At 36.4% G+C, this 19,513-nt stretch overlaps 1 protein-coding gene across 2 annotated transcripts in view; it reads left to right on the forward strand.

The window, feature by feature from the left end:
* Positions 1 to 1,385: 1,385 nt before the first annotated feature.
* The window catches only part of AGBL4 (ATP/GTP binding protein like 4), a 1,033,620-nt gene continuing 1,015,492 nt past the window's right edge, over positions 1,386 to 19,513 (forward strand). For both annotated transcript variants that reach the window (XM_036257022.1, XM_036257023.1), the window contains exon 1: positions 1,386 to 1,502. In XM_036257022.1, coding sequence (XP_036112915.1) covers positions 1,388 to 1,502 — 115 coding nt within the window. In that variant the 5' untranslated portion in view covers positions 1,386 to 1,387. The remainder of the gene's footprint in view (positions 1,503 to 19,513) is intronic.

Raw genomic sequence — 19,513 nt, forward strand, 5'->3', positions numbered from 1 at the left:
TGAACAAGGTATTTTGTTACTTCTCCCTTAGTTGCTTAGGACCTTTATTTCCTTAGGGAAATGGATGTTGGTAGGAATTCATGCCTTTTCTTGACTAGAAGCTACTCTTCTTCTCTAGGCCTGCATTACAAAGAAAGGTATTTTCTAGTCTTCTGCCTTTCCCCTAATATTCTCCTAAACACCTAATGGAGGCCTGTACAGGAGTCTGCCAGTGGATGTGAATTCACTTTTGTGCCATGACTCTTAGGAGTTCTACACTTGACCTTTAATAATTTTTGAAAAATTTGGCTTAATTTTATCCACTTGTATGACACCCAGCTTTTCTTCCTTCTGTGCTGTGCCATAGAAGATCAGTGTTTACTTCCCATCATCTTTTGATGGGGCCTGACTTTCCTTAGATACAGGTTATTGATTGCCCTACAATCTCAGTTTTCTGATAGATTTTTAAAAGTTATGATTTTGTTCTTTATTTGGATATTTCTTGTTAAGGTGAAAGCAAAGATCTTTCCAGCTTTCACAGCTTATGTGGAAATGACACTTATAAAACTTTTAAAAATTAAAGTTCCTGGTAGGAAATATAACTTCTGTGCTATTTCAGTGGTTCTCAAATTATTTCTGGTGGTGAAACATTAGGTAATTATAATGCTAGTTATAGAACTATTGCTTTTTAAAAAAAAAATCAAAATAATGTCACTATATATTTGTGACAAGTTAAACATATTATTACTAAATAATTGATGCAATTTAATGAGCATTTTTTGGATTTCAGTAGCCATACTAGATGTTTTTAATATAATTCTCAACAAAATATTGAAACATGGATTTTACTATGCCCTTTTTTATGGATGAGAGAAACTAAGACTTAAAGGAATTAAGTTGATTGCATTACAGAGAATTAGTATATAGTACAGATGAGATTTGAGCCCTTATCTTTCTGATTTCAAAATGCATTTTCTTTGTACTCTACTACAATATGTAGTTAATTTTTTTTTTTTTTTTAAATCCTCATCCGAGGACATTTTTCCATTTTTTGTACAGACAGAGTGGGAGGGAGAAAGAGGAAGAGAGAGAGAGGGAAACATCGATGTGAAAGGGACACATCGAGTGGCTGCCACCCGCACAACCAACCAGGGCCGGGGACAAACTGCAACCGAGGTACATGCCCTTAGCGGGAACCGAACCCGGGCCTCTCTGGACCGCAGGCGGACACTCTAACCGCTGAGCCAAACCGGCCAGGGCTGTAGTTAATTTATTACTGCTAAGATTAGCACAAAAGGACAGGGGAGGGGGAAATTAATGATAAAAATCGAATTAGACTTCTGTTACTGAGTACATTTTGATTTCTGTTTAATATGGGCTAATTTTTTTTTTAAAAATAGGCAGTGATATGGGAAAGGATGATGTCATCGGAGGGAATGTGAGCAAATATATGGTGCTTCCAGCTGGATACTGTGGACAGCCCAAGAAAGGACATCTTATCTTTGATGCTTGCTTTGAAAGTGGTGAGTGTATCAAAGGCCTTTGATTTTGAGCTTTTCTGGTGAGAGTTTTTTAGAATCCATTTCCACTTAACCATTCAGTGTGATTCAACTAATTTAATATTTCATCAGTATGAAACAAGTTGTCAGGGAAAAATCAATTTTGATGGGATTAACTTGAAAATACATAAAATGAAGTGTGATGTTTTTGTTGCTATAAATTATTAGAAGTATAATGGTAATACTGGTGAGCATTTGTATAGTACCTTATATTTTGTAAAGCAGTTACCTAGATATTATTTGTTTGAATAAAACTGATATAATTTGACTGTATGATAGATCAGTTATAGAATGTTTATTATGTATCTGGTCCTGTATGATATCCTCACAGGACTTAATTTTTGTGAGACAGGAGGCTTCCCTATAAAGAAATGATGAGAAGATAGATTCAGTTGAACACAAATAAAACAGCAAAAGTAATATTGCATCATAATCAACAAATGCTATTGGGTATTATAAAAGGAGAGATCAGGCCTTGATTGTGAATTCCCATCCAGGAGGGATTGGATCTTGTTAAATTGTTTATGCCCCGAACCTCATATGCTTCTTTATTCAGAATATGTTGAAAATATTAAGAGAGAAAAGGAACATAATTTTATCTTTAAAATAATTATTTTGTTTTTATTTTTGAATAATGTGCATGCACGTGTGCATGTGTGTGTTTGAAGGGATATGCCAGCTCTCTGAATTCCAAGAACATTGGTTGTTTATATCAACAATTGAGAACTTGTTTATCTAGAGGTTTGCTCTTTGTTTATTTCATGTTGTTTTAGTTTGCTAGAGCTACTATAACAAAGCCACAAACTGAGTGGCTTAAACAACAAATTTATTTCTCACAGTTCTGAGATCCATGTTTGGCAGAGTTGGTTCATTTTAAGGGTTTTGAGGATAAATCTGTTCCATGCCTCTTCTCTAGCTTCTGGTAGTTTGCTAGCAATCTTTATCGTTCCTTGGTTTGTAGAAGCATCACCTTGATCTTTGCCTTCATTTTCACTTGGCATTCTTTGTGTGTATGACTGTCTCTAAATACCCCTTCTCTTTTTTAAATAAAGACACCAGTCATATTGAATTAGGGCCCACTCTAGTGACCCTATTTTAAGTTGATTACCTCTTTAGAGACCCTATCTCATAGTAAGGTTGCATTCTGAGGTACTGGAGTTAGGATTTCAACATATGAGGTTTTGGAAGATAGAATTCATCTTGTAGCACAGAATTGTAGTGTTCCTTCCAGTTAGATATGAACACTGTCCACAATGTTAGGAACAATGTTTTCTACATTCTTTGAATCTGTTACCTTGTCCAGGATTTACTTGGTGCCTAGAAAATACCTTTAGAATTTTTTTCTTTAGGTTAAGGAATGAGGGCTTTTTATAATAATAACTCTGTGAGAATAGAAATTATCCTTATTTTAAGATTGTATTGTTTTGGTTTACCTATAGTATGAAATACTCCAGATTCCTTTCCTAGAATACCTTTTCCTTAACTATACTCATTTTTTCCACCCCTTACATCTAAAAATTGCTCATCTGACCACATAGTAACTAAGTGAATAATGCGTATTTCCCCCCAAATGTATGAACAGGTGGTTGTATCAACTGGGTCTGTCTTAGCAGTTCATATGTCTTGGTAGCATGCTGAGTGGTTAAGTGACACCTTCCTGAATCAGATTGCAGTTCAAATCCTGACTTGAATACTGAGCCATGGTTTCCTCATCTTTTAATGGTGAATGATGCCTACTTTATATCTTAATTAAAGAAAAATAAAATATATATTATTTCATTGTTTAAAAAATTAAGCCATTTTACTAAAATATATTCAAAATAATAATAATGATACTATTCAAAGACAGATAAATGAGGAGATCTCAGAAAGGGGAATAGCAGAAAAAAATTTAGCTGGATGAATACATAAAATGTATGCTATGAGATCCATAAATTTTCTATATGTAGATTACAAATTTAACTGTAAGATTTCTGGCAGCCAGTGCAAAGAGATAAACAAAGTGTATAAGATAAAAATAAACCAGGTACTGAAATCTGATAGAAACTCTTCATAATGGGCTTCCTAAAGCACATACTGAAATGTGATGAACAGCATCCTCAACAATATCCCTGTGGTCTTTACAATAGTATGTTTCATAGGGGTGTATTTTGTACCATCTTGCAGTGTAGGATGAGGGTTAATGCTAAAGGACATTTTAGTGAAAGCAATTCAGTTACCAGTTGAAATAATTTGTTTGACATATGCGGTCTTCATTTTATCTTATTTATTTATTTACTTATTTATTTTTCCATTTTATTGAATTTATTGGGAGTGACACTGGATAATTCAAGGATTTATTTCAAATTATTTAAAACAGGGAAGTCAGGGGGCTTTTATCTTATGGGCTAACTCTGAACTACTGGCTGTGGCTTGCTGGTATGCTTGTTGAAAAGGATTCTGTAGGTGTTTCCAGACTTACTGAGAAGGAGTTAGGCGATTAATAGAGTAAATGAATGGGAGTATTGATTCATGTGGACAAAGTCTATTCACTAAGATAAGCCTCCATAAATATTTTTTTTTCCTTTCAGACTTGTGGAAGATGTAAAGTGCCTAGCAAATTGCCTGGTTCTGAGCTGTGGATAATTAATGTTTTACTTATTTTTATTTTTTAAATCCTTACCCAAGGATATTTTTCCAATTTATCTTCAGACAGAGAGGAAGAGAGGGAGGGAAGGAGGTAGGGAGAGAGAGAGATAGAGATAGAGATAGAGATAGAGATAGAGAGAGAGAGAGAGAGAGAGAAATAATCGGTGTGAGAGAGACACATCGTCACATCGTTTGGTTGCCTCCCTCAGGATCCTGACCCTGCAGAGCCAGGGACCAAACCACAACTGAGGTATGTGCCCTTGACCGGAATCAAACCCAAGACTCTTTGGTCCGCGGACCCATGCTCCAACTGCTGAGCCAAACCGGCCAAGGCTAATTAATGTTTTTATTATGAGAAATAAGGTTTGCAGGTCAAAGATGAACTTTTCTATCAATCCCTGATCTGATTTTTTTTCATATACACTTCACTATAAGTATATTTCCCTTGGGAAAACAGCCACACCATCTAATTTGATTTCTCTAGAGACATTTGACACTTTTTATGATTTAAAAAAATACTTCTTTTATTCTCTTCTATTACTAACTGGCTTCAGGATAGAATCTGAGTTTGATTAATCCCTGTTCTTCCACAGGACCAAGCAGAGTATTTGCAAAATAAAGCACTAAATTAACAATGTATTTATTTGTTGAATAATATGAGCTACAGAAAGATAGGGAAAGATTAACTTTCTGATAGCTTTGATGAAAAAGTCATATTTAATTGCTTTTTATTCCCTAATCTACCGACTTCTCTGAAGTTTTCATACCATTGCAGATGCTGTTTTCTCTGTGCCCCAGATCCCTTTCTCTGCCTGGTAAAATGTTAATTCAGACTCAGTGCAGCATTTTTTCCTCTGAGCAACAGTACATCTCAGGCAGGTTTGTCTTTATCTCTGTACTTACAGGCACCTCTGAGGCTCCCCTATGATAGCCCCTATTGCATTGCAGTCATTTAATTGTCTTCCTTTTTCCTTATTACTAAAAGTTCCTTGAAGTGAGGGATAGTTTCTTACTAATTTTTTTCCAGCATCTAGTGTACTATCAGTCATATAATAAGGATATATGTGTATGTGTGTATAAATGAGAGAGGATAGATAATGAACAAAATCTTCATAAACTGAGATTTTAAGATTAATGTAAATATTTTTATATTTAAATAAAAATTTAACATTAATAACAAAAGGAATATTAAGTACAAAAGATAATAAAAACGATCATTTACTTATTGCTTTCCAGACACTGTTATAAGTGATATATACAGTTTATCTCATTTAATACTCACAAAACCTTCTGAGGTATTATATATCTCTCTGTAGGTCTGGAAACTGATGCTCAGAGATGTAAAACTATTTACCTTGAAGTGCATGACTGACAAATGGTATAGCTGAATATGAAACAAAATTTCCTGGCTTCAAAGACTATGCTTTTAACCATTGTATATACATATTAGCTTATCATAGATCAATTTTTGATTATGAATAATATATTGTTGAAAATTACTCCTTAGGTGGTAAGACAAATAGGAAAAGTTTTGTAATAATGAAAACATTTTCTACCTGTTAAAATAAACCATTCAAATAAACACTGTGTTTGATTACCATTACTTGCAATTTGAGTATTGTTTTGTGCTTGATATGAGTATATGTGTATTGAATATGAAAAGAGCACTGTAATTTATACTTCAGATTAATTGGTTAGCCTGAGAGATTTAATATGTTGTTTAAATTACTTTTTCAAGAAAAAGAGTCAGTGAAATAAAGATATGGATCCGTTATTTGCATACTATTTCAAAGCAATGGAAATAAAAAAATTAAAACTTTTACTTTCAATTCCTCTCATAGAATTTGCTACATTTACTTGTGTAATCTTTAAAAAAATCAATGTTATTTTCCTTTTGATAGAAATGGTCTTAATTCATGGCACAGTTTGAAAATGTGTCACGCCTACATTAGAAATCAAGGTTTTTAGATTAATGTCTCACCTAAACGTTTCTTTGTTTAGATGTCTAAATGGATGATATACTTGGCTTTTTAACTTTATGAAGAATCATTGACCAATATAATTGTATATATTTGAAGTACACACTGTGATGATTTGGTATACATATATACAGGGTAGGATAAAAGTACTTTTACAGTTGTGAGTACACGAAAAACAGAGTTTATTCTTGTATTATTATTTATTAATTATTGTATTATTTTTCATACAAACAACTGAAACCTACTTTTACCCCACCCTGTGCTGTAGAATAATTACCAAGATCAAGATAATTAACACATTTTTTAATTTAATTTTTATTTTATCTTTATTGTTGAATGTATTACAGATGTTCCTCATTTTTCCCCATTGACCCCCTCCTCCCCACTCCTGTTCCCCTTCTGCCTTTCCCCACACTGTTGTGTATGTCCATTAGTTATGCACATATGCATATAAGTTCTTTGGCTTATTTCTTCCCACCCCCCAATTCCCCTTCCCTTTGAGGTTTGTCAATCTAGCAACCAATTTGTACTTCTTAATCTCTTCACCTTTTTCACCCATTCCCCAAAACCCCCTCCCATCTGGCAACCAACAAAATGTTCTCTGTATCTATGAGAATGTTTCTGTTCTACCTGTTCATTTTGTTTGTAGATTCCATTGTTGATAGATATGTATTCATTGCCATTTTGTTTGTTCATATAATTTATCTTTTTCTTCAAGAAGACCCTTCAGCATTTCCTATAATAATGGCTTGGTGGTGATGAACTCCTTTAGCTTTTCCTTGTCTGGGAAACTCTTTATATGGCCATTGATTCTAAATGACAGCTTTGCAGGATAGAATAATCTTGGTTGTAGGTTCTTGAGTTTCATCACTCTGAATATTTCTTGCCACTCCCTTCTGGCCTGCAAAGTTTCTTTTGAGAAATCAGCTAACAGTCTTATGGGAACTCCCTTGTAGGTAAATAACTGCTTTTCTTTTGTTGCGTTTAAGATTCTCTCTTTGTCTTGAACCTTTTGCATTTTGATGATGATGTGTCTTGGTGTGGGCCTCTTGGAGTTCATCTTGTTTGGAACTCTCTGTGCTTCCTGGACTTGTATGTCTATTTCTTTCACCAAGTTAGGAAAGTTTTCTGCCATTATAGTTTCAAACAGGTTTTTGATTTCTTGTTCTCTCTCTTCTCCTTCTGCCACCCCCAAGATGCGAATGTTGGCACGCTTGAAGTTGTCCCAGAGGCTCCTTACACTATCCTCATTTTTTGGATACTTTTTTCCTTTTGCTGTTCTGATTGGGTGTTTTTTGCTTCCTTATATTTCAAATCGATGGCTTGCTTCTTGGTTTTACCTACTCTACTATTGAATCTGTTTAAATTATTCTTTATTTCATTTAGTGCCTCCTTCATTTCTGACTGGTCCAATTTTATGCTCTTGAGGCCCTAACTAAGTTCACTGAGGTTCTCACTAAGTCCATTGAGCATCCTTATAAGCAGTGTTTTGAACTCAGCATCTGTTAGGTTGCTTGTCTTCATTTTGCTTAGTTCTTTTCCTGGGGTTTTGTTCTGTTCTTTCATTTGGGACCTGTTTCTTTGTCTCTTCATTTTGGCTGCCTCCCTGTGTTTGTTTCTATGTATTACTTAATGAGAGGTATGAGGGTAGCTGAGACCAGATGTTGCTTGTTTGAAAGAATTTAGGAAAACCTGAAGCAGGATCCAAGACAGGCCAATCCTATGGTAAAGCAACTGGCAACAGCTTGGGTGGGCCTGAAAGTTTGGTGGGGCAGGGAATCACCAGGTGGGGCAACCAGTGTGAGCCAGGTTGCTGGACTCCCAGATATGGCGGCTGTCTGCTGCCCCAGGTAAGGGCTCACCAAAGGAACAAAGGCCTCTGACTGCACATCTGTCCAGGAGAAAGCCCCCTCTCCAGCCCTCGCTCCAATGCCAAACAGCTCAGTTCTGCCCTGTATGTCTCTGGTGCCCTTGGAGCTGCTTCCCCCCCCCCAAGCTTAGAGGGAGTGAATCCGATAAGTCCATGCACGGGCCCTTTAAGAGGAGCTGCCTTAGGCTCCAGCCGCCTCAGCCTCAATTCCCTCTGGTTTTCCAGCCAGAAGTTATGGGGACTTCTCCTCCTGGCACTGGAACCCTGAGCTGGGCGCTGGTATGGGACAGGGACCCCTCAGTCCTCAGGGAGGACCTTCCCAGCCGAGGTAGCCTCCTGATTTTTATCCACCACACGTGGGTGTGGGACCAGCCCCTCAGCCTCCGCCCCTCCTACCAGTCTCTGTGTGGCATCTTCTTTAATTCCGTAATTGTAGGACTTCCATTCAGCTTGATTTCAGACTCTTCTGAATGATGGTTGTTCTGTAGTTTAGTTGTAACTTTGATGTGGTTGTGGGAGGACATGATACCGCATTTACCTACACCACCATCTTGACCGGAAGTCTTAATTAACACATTCTTAACCTCACAAAGTTAACACAGTTAACTTTTTGTATGTGTGGCGAGTGCTTAAGATCTACTCAGCAACTTTCTAGTATATAGTATCATATTATTAACTATAGTCACCATGCTGTACAATAAGTCCTCAATTAACTCTTCAGTAGGTTCTGTGACTTGAGCAAAAGGACTTATAATGAAACTAATTATACCATAGGCTAATTGATATAAACAAGAGTTATATGGTATCCTGTGATCCTCAGAACTTATAACAAAAATGTGTACCTTGTGATCTACATCAGTTCATTTCTTTTTCTTCCTAGCTCCTGGCAACTACAATTTTATTTTCTGTTTCCATGAAATTGGTGTCATTGAAGCATTATTCACAATAGCCCAAATATGGAATATTATTCAACCATAAATTGAAGGAAATCCTGCCATTTATGACAACATAGATGAATCTGGAGGGTATTTTGCTAAATAAACTTAAAAACAAAACAAAATGAGGTGCATCATAGTATAATACCAAAAAACACAGGTTTTGGATTTAGACAGACCTGGGTTGATAAACAAACCTTGGCACTTACTAGTATGTCACGCTGAGAATATCACTTAAAGTTTACTCATCTGTAAAACTAGAAAAGTAAATAACTATTATTGAATGATTAAACAAATTAGGGATAGTATGTAAAATAGACAAAGCATAATATCTGGCAATCAATTTCAGGTAATAATTCTGGCACAATCCTCTCTCTGGGTCATCCTATACAATGCCTCCAAAACTAAAATGGAAATCATCTGATCATATTACTTTATTGCTTAAACAATTCATGACTCACTATTGTGTTCCAGACAAAATACAAATGCTTTTATTTAACAATGTCTTTAACATAAGATCTGATACAAATTTCCTCCTTATTAATACTATCACTTTATTCTAGAACATGCCGTCTTATAAGGCCATTGTCTCTTTTAGAGAAAAAAAAATGATCACATTTAGGAGAAAATAGTGTGGCTATGAAATATAAAGGAGTGTTTCACTATGTCTAGAACTTCTTTTTTTTTTTTTTTCCTTTATTGATTTGAGAGAGAGAGAGCAAGTGAGAGGGACAGAGAGAGAGAAACATCGATGAGAGAGAATACCAATTGGCCGCCTCCTTCATGCCCCCCAGTGGGGATCGGGCCCACAATCTGGGCATGTGTCCTGACTGGGAATTGAATAGGTGACCTCTTGGTGCATGGGCTGACACTCAACCATTGAGCCACACTGGCTGGACTGTCTAGAACCTCTATTGGAGAAATATTGGTAGCTGTGAAACCATAGTTGAATAATTTAATTCTGTTCTTTGTTACTGACTCATAATTGAAACAAACCTGAACTTTTCTTAAAGTAGTGTTTTTATTTTTAAAAATTTCTGAATTCTGCCTTGGTCAGTGTAGCTCAGTTGGTTGGGTGTTGTCCTGCACACTGAAAGGTTGCTGGTTCAATTCCTGATCAAGGCGCATGCCTGGATTGAGGTTCCATCCCTGGTAGGGGGCATGCAGGAGGCAACCAATTGATTTTATGCCTTCATATTGATATTTCTCTCTTCTCCCTTTCTCTAGCTCTAAAAATCAATACAATTTTCTTTAAAAGTAATACAAACTTTTTCTGATCTTTTTTCTGAAGTATGCCTAATATACATGGCTATGTGTCTCCTTGTATATTTTTCTCTTTCCTATTTCCTCTACCTCCTCTTTCAGGAATAAGTAAAATATTTCATTCCCAAATAACTTTCCTCTAAGCATGATAACCTTTCCCACAAAAACATTCTTGAACCCAAGGCCTGGGAAAGAACAGCTGAAGTATGAACTGTGTTTAATGAAATCCTGCTCTTCAACTGCTCTTTCAAATCAACTCAGACACTGCTTTAAAGAGGACTTTGAGTACACATAAACCATCTTATTATGATTTAGTAGTGACAGAACTTCAAAAAAGAGGGGACACATCACTTAATTAAATATGGTTGATTGAGTTTGGTTATAGAATTCATCTTTCCAATAAAGATTTAAGGTACTACTCCTGGCTGGTTTGGCTAAGTGGTTAGCGCGTTGGCCTGCGGTCCAGAGAGACCCAGGTTTGGTTCCTGCTGAGAGCACGTGCCTTGGTTGCAGTTTGTCCCTAGCCCTGGTTGGATCGTGTGGGTGGCAACCACTCGATGTGATTCTTTCACGTCGATGTTTCTCTCTCCCTCCCACTTTATCTGAACCAAAAAATAGAAAAAATAAAAAAAGATTTAAGGTACTATTTGAATGATTACAGTGTATATGTGTGTGCATTAGTTTAAAATCTAAAACATAAGTTCTTTTTCAAGTGATGACCAAATGATACATTTTCAATTAGAATTTCCTTTTAATTTTTATTATTACTGTTTCCCATTTGCAGTTTTTTTTTACATTATATTAGTTAGAAAAACTAAAATTTTGTCTTGTTTTTACTGTTTAATCTTCATAAAATAGTCAAACTTTGATAGTATATTCCAAGTATTGAAAAAGCCACACAAATTGTAGGTTGTCATGTAGCTTTCAAATAAACTTGCCTTCTGAAGCTATGGGAATATCTTGTGCAGATTACCTGTTTGAAGTTAGTTTTATTCTCCATTATTTCCCATTATTTTGTGTATTGCAGGGTACCACCCCCCTGAAAATTGCACTTCCCAGGGTCCCTTGACATCTGGATTCTGTCTAGGTTCAGCTAATAGGAAGCTCTAGCAGGAGATCGTAGGTCAGGAAGAAGGGAGAAACCTGGGCATCTTTCCTCCTTTCTGTTTTGGGCAGCATCTTTAGCAGTAGCCTCATCTCCTTCATGGTTTTGTCAGACAGCCCCAATTTTGTTAGGTTGCCTCCCAGGATATTGTGGCCTCCTGCCTTTGCTCTTCTATCCATGATTGAAATAGAGACTTCCTGCTATGTCGCCCCACCTGTTTGGCCTTTCAGCCCTCGCGATACTTTTGCAACTAGTTTCCTGTAATACTTTCCTTTTATTGAATTACCTGACATGGGTTCTTTATTGACTTACCCCTGATTGATTCATGCCTCAGTGTTGAAGGCAAGAAACCTTGCTCAGTGATTCCTTGAGGTTCCTGTCAGTGGTGAAGCTGGATCTTCTGCTCACCACCTGCTATTTCTCATAGCTCAGCGTCAGAGTTGTTGGCATGATTTGCTGAACCTTTTGGGGGAGGTTTTGTTTTAATGGTCAGAGTTAACACTACTGGCTTTAAGTGTTGGTAATCAAGTAATTTCCTGAGCTTGGTTATGCTTATTTTATGCTGGGTTGGTAAGTGGGTTATGCTCTTGACCAGATTTTACAATGGAGCTTATGTGTGCAGACTGAAGGGCTGCCCACATTTTTTGGGCAGGGGATCTGGTTCATATAAAAATTCATAGACAAACCATAATTATATAGAAATGTTAGGTTGTAACAATATTTTTGTCCTTCTGCTGAGTTTGTATCCTATGGCCCACATTGAAGTCACTAGACATTGTTTGGTTTTGAGAATGTACCCATTTGAGAGTACCCATGTGCTTTCACTTATTTTGAGTTTGCACTTTATTTTAGGAAATTATCGTTTATTTAAAAAATTTTTTCTTTCATACAAAAGCTGAGCTTTTGAATAGTGAAAGTGTCCTCCTTCTCTATTTTTTGCTTGCTATGGAAAATAAGAGACTGGAAACACTGTAGTTAAGAGAGGTAGTTTTGCAGAGCAGAAGGAATTAAACCTTAGCTCCACCATTCATTAATGCTGTACCTTGAGCAGGTCATTGAAACACAGAGCCTCATTACATCTCTAAAATAGGTATAACAATATTTACATTACTGGGTTGTTGTGTAGATTAGAATTGCAGTTAGCCTAGCAGATAGTCAGTGGTCAATACTGAAACATGAAGGGATCCCCAAGGAGGGAAATAATTCATTTTTGTGTTTATGGATATTATTTATTCAAATATTATCTTTTCAGTGAGGCCTGTCTTCACTAGCTTGTATACAATTTCAACTCTTTTCCCCTGACATTTCCTAATCCCTTATATGCTTTATATTTTTTTCTTAGCATTTACTGCTAACATAATATAAATTTTACTTATTTATATATGTTTTCATTTATTTTCTGTCTCCTCCACTAGAATATAAACTCTACAAAGGTGGAATCTTTCTTTTATTTCCTGGTGCCCAGAACAATGCCTGACATATGATAGGTGCTCAATAAATATTTGTTGAGAGAATTAGTATGAGAATGAGTAGAGCTATACCAGATGGAATTAGTTATACATGCATTTATTGTATTTTTATAACTATTGACCTCAAATTATAGGATGCAAAATGGAGGAATTTAACATGACTATATTGATTTATGGAAAACAAATACTTTTCTGGCAACCTTATTTTTTGAGAGTATTAGTGAGAATTTAGGTGAGTGGGGAAAACTTGATTAGCCAAAGTTGTTATTATGAAATACATGCACCAAAGTTCATGTGCCCTACTCCCCTTGGAATTTATTTCCTCTCCTTTAGACATAGTTTTATCTTGATAATATCGATTTTCAACTCAGGAAATTTGTGGATAGGGTGAAACCTGAGGATATAGGAATGTTCTTTGGTGAGAAATCAAAGTTGACAAGCTGATGGAGGGGAGGAGGCAGAAAATATAAAAGTAAACAACAAAATTTAAATATATAACCTTCAATATATCTGTTCTTTATCCTCAATATAAGATTATATATTCTTAATCATAAAGATAAGATTAAATTATACACACAATGATTTTAGAAATACTTCCAGTAAAAATAGAAGTGTTCCTACATACCTATTACATCTTTATCCTTACAGTCTGGTTTGCATCCTCACTACTCCAGAAAGATAATTCTCTGAAAGGTTGCCAGGAACTTAATCAGTGGTCTTGTCTTAGCTCTTGATTCCTCTGTAGTATATGACATTTCTAATAATCACCCTTACTTTTTGAAATGCTTTTCCTCTGGCAGCACTGACTCTCCCATCCTCATCCTCCACCCCCTTTTCTGACTGACCTGTCTTTTTTTCATCTGCACATGATCCTTCAGGCATTTTCTAAGACTCAGCTCACCCATCTTTCATCTTTAGAAATCTTGAGTATCCTATCTAATAATTCACCATCCATCCATCCATTGAGAATCATTACTATGCTCATTAAATATCCTGAACTCATTAATTTTTTTATATCTGCCTTCCTCATTCAAACCACCATCTGTCATTGGTAACTACTGTTTCTCTTGCTTTCTTTCACTCATGCTTCCCTTCCCCCATATCCATTCTCACCATGGCATCTAGAGTGATCATTTTAAAATTCAAATCAAATTCTATTTCAGTTCTATTCAAAACATTCCATTGCCTTCCCATCAGAATTAGAATAAAACTCTGATTCCTTATTTTGACTATAATGATCTGGCCCTTGACTACTTTTCTGACTTCATCTTATGCCATTCTTGCTCTTCCCAATAATGCTTTAGCCACAGTAGCTTTCTGCCTATTCACAGAGCAGGCCAAATTTGTTTCTGTGTTCTTAGAGCAGGCCAAATTTGTTTCTGCTGTAGGCAGTTTGATCTAGCCCTTTCTTCTTGGAATCTGACCCCCGCTTCCTCCACCACCATCTTTGCATCTTGGCGTTCAGATCTCACCTTATATATTGCTTCCTCAGAGAGGCCTTCTCTGATAAGCCAGTCTATCACATAATCCTGTTTTTATTCTCTGCCTGTTCATTTACTTATTTATTTATCTGCCTCCCCTCAATAAAAACAGTCACTTTACCTATTTTCTCTGTCACCAGAACCTGACATATAGTAGGCTTTCAATAACTATTTGTCAAAAGGATGAATGAACTCTGTGGCAGGTACTGTGGGTACAGAGATAATAGTGGTAAATAATTTGTACTTCAGTGTTTATTAGCCTTTTCTAAGTCACAGGCATTTTTTAGAATCTAAGGAAAACTATGAATTATCTTCCAGTAAAAATGCATGTATGTGCCTATAGTAAAAACTTGCCTAAAATTTGAATGCTTGATTTCTTAGCCACCTTACTATTGTCCCTGCCCTCTTAGAAACTTTGGAATGCACTTTTTAAAGTCCTAATCTTTATATGATTATTGGTACATAATCAGTGTACTGGTACAATGCTTCTCATGAATAATGTGTGCTCAAGAACTGTTTTTTTTTTTTTTTTAAATTTTCAGTGTCATGGCTCTGTATATGGTCTTGCTGTGCATGACTTATATAAAGCTCATGCACATGCATTCTACCACATGAATTTGTCAACATTCAACTAAATAAATATACCAACTGTGAGTTTGGATACCAAATAGTTATTAAAGTAGATCTGTAAAAAACAGTTTGTAGGCCATCATCAATCTATGGATCAAATTTTGAATAAGCACTGCTTTGGAAAGTATCATCAGTCTTAAACCCTTTTCAAGGCACCAATTCCATATCTTAATCTATGTGATTATGTCTCTAGCTAGATGTGCTATTGGTATTTTAAACTGGACATCTCCCCAAACCAAACTTATCATGTTCTTCAAAAAAAGAAAAGCTCCTTTGATTTTTTTTTTATTTCAAAAATTCCAACATTTTCTTTGTCATCCAGAGCCATCTTGAGCTTTTCTTTGCCTCTCTACCCAGTCACTCATTAAACTCTGCAACTCCAATTTTTCTTAACCTCTTTTCCATTATCACTCTGCTGAGAACCTTTTGCAGACATTTTATTTTTCTAGTTTCCTCCAACCACACAAGATTTTAATGCTGCAGATATATTGCATATCTCTTTATGTACTGTAGCCCTTCAGAGGGCCATAAATCATTGTAATACCTAAAATTTCTTTGCCTCTCCTGATATCACCTCCGTCGAGAATGCATGCTGTACCTGTATGATCTTCCTCATGTATGCATTTTCATTTTCTTCCTACTACCCAATATCAGATCCTTATTATATTGATTTTGATCATGATATTCTTTGTTTGAGAGTTTTTTTCCTGAAGTTACTTTTATGATCCTCCAGCTATATATGACTTTTCACCCTTCTCATTTCCCATTACAACCTTCCTGATATTTGTACCACCCTATGTGTGTGTGTGTGTGTGTGTGTGTGTGTGTGTGTGTGGAGAGAGAGAGAGAGAGAGAGAGAGAGAGAGAGAGAGAGAGAGAGAGAGAGAGAGAGCTTTTAAGTAATTGACTCATAAAATTGTGGAGGCTATGGTAAGTCCAATATCTGCAGGGTGGGCTAATAGGCAGGAGGTGCAGGGAAGAGCTGATGATGCACTTTAAGTCAGAAGGTTTTCTCTTGGTAGAATTTCTTCTTGCTCAAGGTAGATTAGTTTTTTGTTCTATTTAGGTTTTCAGCAAGCTGATAGGGCTAGGTTCACCTACATTGTGGAGGACAATATGCTTTACTCAAAATGCCCTTATTTAAATGTTAATCTCATTCCAAAACACTCTCACAGAAACATCCAGAATAATGTTTGATCACATATCTAAGCACTATGACCTAAAAAAGTTGATACATAAATTAACTATTACACTTAGTCTTTCCTGATATTCAGTATTCTTATATTAAAATATGTAGAATAATAAACTATCTCATAGAATGGTTGTGAAGATCATATAAGGTAATGTATCAAGTGCCTAAGACATGGAAGATACTCCATAAATGTCAATATTAATTCTCCTTCTCCTTTTACTCCTCTCCCCATCTCCCTCTTCACCCTTTCCTATTGTCATGGAATAAAAACTGTAACAATTCCTAATATTTATATATCATTTTATAGTTTACAAAATGTTTTCACATCTGTTGTGACCTCTTATAAACTCTGGACAAAAACTAGGATAAGCATTTTATTTCCATTTTTGGAAAAGGAAATTGAGTAAATTGAGGTTCAGAGAAGTTATGAGACTTGCTTAACTGCACGCAACAAATAAGTGGCAGAATCTGGAGTTCAACCCAGGCCTACCTAACCTCAAAGCCCATGCTCATACACCTTAGTTCATTCTTAGTTATTCAATGTTGATCCTTTTACCTACTGGCTTATTCATGACAACCTGAGCATTGCCAAGCTGAAGTACAAGCAAATAACCAGTCTGATGTCTTATATTATTAGCTTATAGGATAACAAGTTAAGACCCTTTGAGGTAAGTAGGTGGGAATGTAACTGTTACCACTTTGAGGAGCTTTAACTCACTCCTCACGAAGGGTTTGAATATCTGATTTGGGAAGACTAAGTTCAGGTATTCATAGCATATTTTGCTCCTCATTGATGGAGGCCTATAATTGGATATGCTAGCAGTTGATGGAGAAAGGATGACATTTGTGAATTTGGAGAACTCAGTCCTTGAGAAATAGTCAGGAAAATGTCATAGACTTAAAATGAGAAGTTATGTATTTTCAGAAGGATTTTGGCCTCTTTATATGTTGTGGGTATAGATCCTAGTTCATGCACTCAGCAAGAAATGTCAAATTACTTTAGTTCATTTAAATCAAACTCATGTCTCTGGGTCTGTATCTCATTGGGATTTTGGAAAATTAAATTTCCCATCTTCATTTAAGCTCTTTCTCTTTCCCCAAAGTTACAGAAGACTCCAAAACTTAGGCAATGAGATAAGATCTACTGATTTTAAATGTCTGGACACTATGGCATCCTCATCATCCAAGCCTATGCAGTGCTTTGAAAGTGAAATGCCTCACTGAAAGCAGGGAATGGGGGTCTTTATCGGGACCTTTGTCTAGATCCAGAGCCCTAGTGCCCATAGCTTCTTCTCTAGGTGCCCTGCACAGCCATTCCCTACTGAGGACTGCTAGCGAGCACCTCTTTCTTCTACCACTCATGGGGTCCTTGCCTTCTATCACTTTCCCAGTGTGTGGGATTATTTCTTTCTTTCTGTTTTCCTATGGAAGCCTCCTTGTTCTACTAGCATAATCCTGGTTAAGGTCAGGAAGAGAAGTGTTGAGGCTATCTTTGCGTTTTTATTGACTCATAAACCTCTGAGGCAAGAGAATTTGAAGGGGCCTGGAGAAGAGTGTGTACGGTGTGTGTGTGTGTTTAGTGGGGGACTATATTCAAGTGTGGGGAAATAGAATGTGGATATATACAAAACACCAAAACAAATCAAATCTCAATAAATTATCGTGTGATATTGTTTACTGTCAATGTGGTATTTTTCCCCCTTTCACAGATTGGTATTGCCTAGGAATCAGAAGCCCTGGCATTTATTATGTATATGGCCTTGGAAAACTCACTTAACTTCTCTAAGTGTGTGATTTAATCATTAAAATGGAATAATGAAGCTTGTCCTGCCTAGTTAACAATAGTGCTATTACACACAAATGAGAGAATTAATATACTATAAAATGTAAGGACTTTGGGTTTGTAAATGTATGGCAGGAGAGAAATTTCTCGGTAGGTTTTTAAGTCAAGAAAGCCAAGTTATTTTTTTTATCCTAATCTGAGGAGTTTTTTTTTTTTTTGCATTTATCTTTAGATAGAGCTGGAGGGAGAGAGGGAAGAAGAGAGAAAGAGAAACATCAACGTGAGAGAGACACACCGAGTGGCCGCCACTCACACGACCCCAACCGAGGCCACGTGCAACCGAGGTATGTGCCCTTAGTGGGAACTGAACCCAGGACTCTCCAGTCCTCAGGCCTATGCTCTAACCACTGAGCAAAACCGGCCAGGGCAAGCCAAGTTATTTTAAAGTTACATAGAAACTCTTTGAAATTATTACAAATAATTTTCACTCACATTGTATTTCATTTATTAAATGCTAAACACTCATAGGAAACATTCTATACCTGCTAATTTTCCGAAGAATTCCATGAAATAGGCTATATTTTATCTATATTTCAGATAGAAAACTGAGGGTCAAAATTTAAGTAATGGTTTATAAATGACAAAGCCAAGATTTGACCATTGTCTGACTCAGAGACCTCAGTTTTTTCTACTAGATCACGTACTTTTTTATGCAGTTTTGTTAGCTACAGATGAGTTGGAATGGAAGATTTAAGTTTGAAGTAGTGATTTTCAACCTTTTTCATCTCATGGCACACAGAAACTAATTACCAAAGTTCTGTGGCACACCAAAAATATACTTTTTGTTCATCTGCCAAAATAAATAAGTATGATTTTGATTCATTCATACCTGATGGCTATTGTTGTGCTGGCTGTTGCCGCTTTTTAATTTGACAATCTATGGGAAAAGAGGTCAGTGTCTCTAAATAAATAGTCAAATATTGTATGTTTTAAAAATTCTTTTGGTGCACCAGTGTGCCTGTTGCAACACACCGGTTGAAAATTGCTGATTTAGGGTAATAATTTTCAACTGGTCCAACACAACTAATATTTGCTGGGCATACAGAACTCTGAGCTCATAAGTTTGAGTCTTGTTTTTCTTTTTCTGTATCATGAAGGAATTTGAGGCTGTGTTTTTGAGGTTGGTTGATGATCTCTAAGGTACTGGAATAGTTAATCTTATGTGTCAACTTAACTGGTCCATGGAGTGCCCAGACATTTGGTAAAACATTATTCTGGGTGTGTCTATGAAGATGCTTCTTGATGAGATTAACATTTGAATTGGTAGACTGAATAAATCTGGTTGCCCTCCCTAATGTGGGTGGACCTCTTTTAATCAGTTGAAAGCCTGAATGGAAGAAAAGGCTGAACTTCCCTTGATAAGGGGGAACTTTTCCTGTCTGAGTGCCTTGAGCTGGGACATCAGTTTTTTTCCTGCCTTCAACATTGGTTCTTCCTGGATTTTGAGCCTGCCTGCATTTGGACTGGAACTACACCATTGGCTCTCCTGGGTCTCGGGTTTGCCAACTGATGATCTTGAGACTTGTCAGCCTTCATAATAATGTAAGCCAATTGCTTATAATAAATTTCTTTCTATATAC

This window comes from Molossus molossus, unplaced genomic scaffold (assembly GCF_014108415.1).
Source record: "Molossus molossus isolate mMolMol1 unplaced genomic scaffold, mMolMol1.p scaffold_m16_p_12, whole genome shotgun sequence".
NCBI classification, from domain to species: Eukaryota; Metazoa; Chordata; class Mammalia; order Chiroptera; family Molossidae; genus Molossus; species Molossus molossus.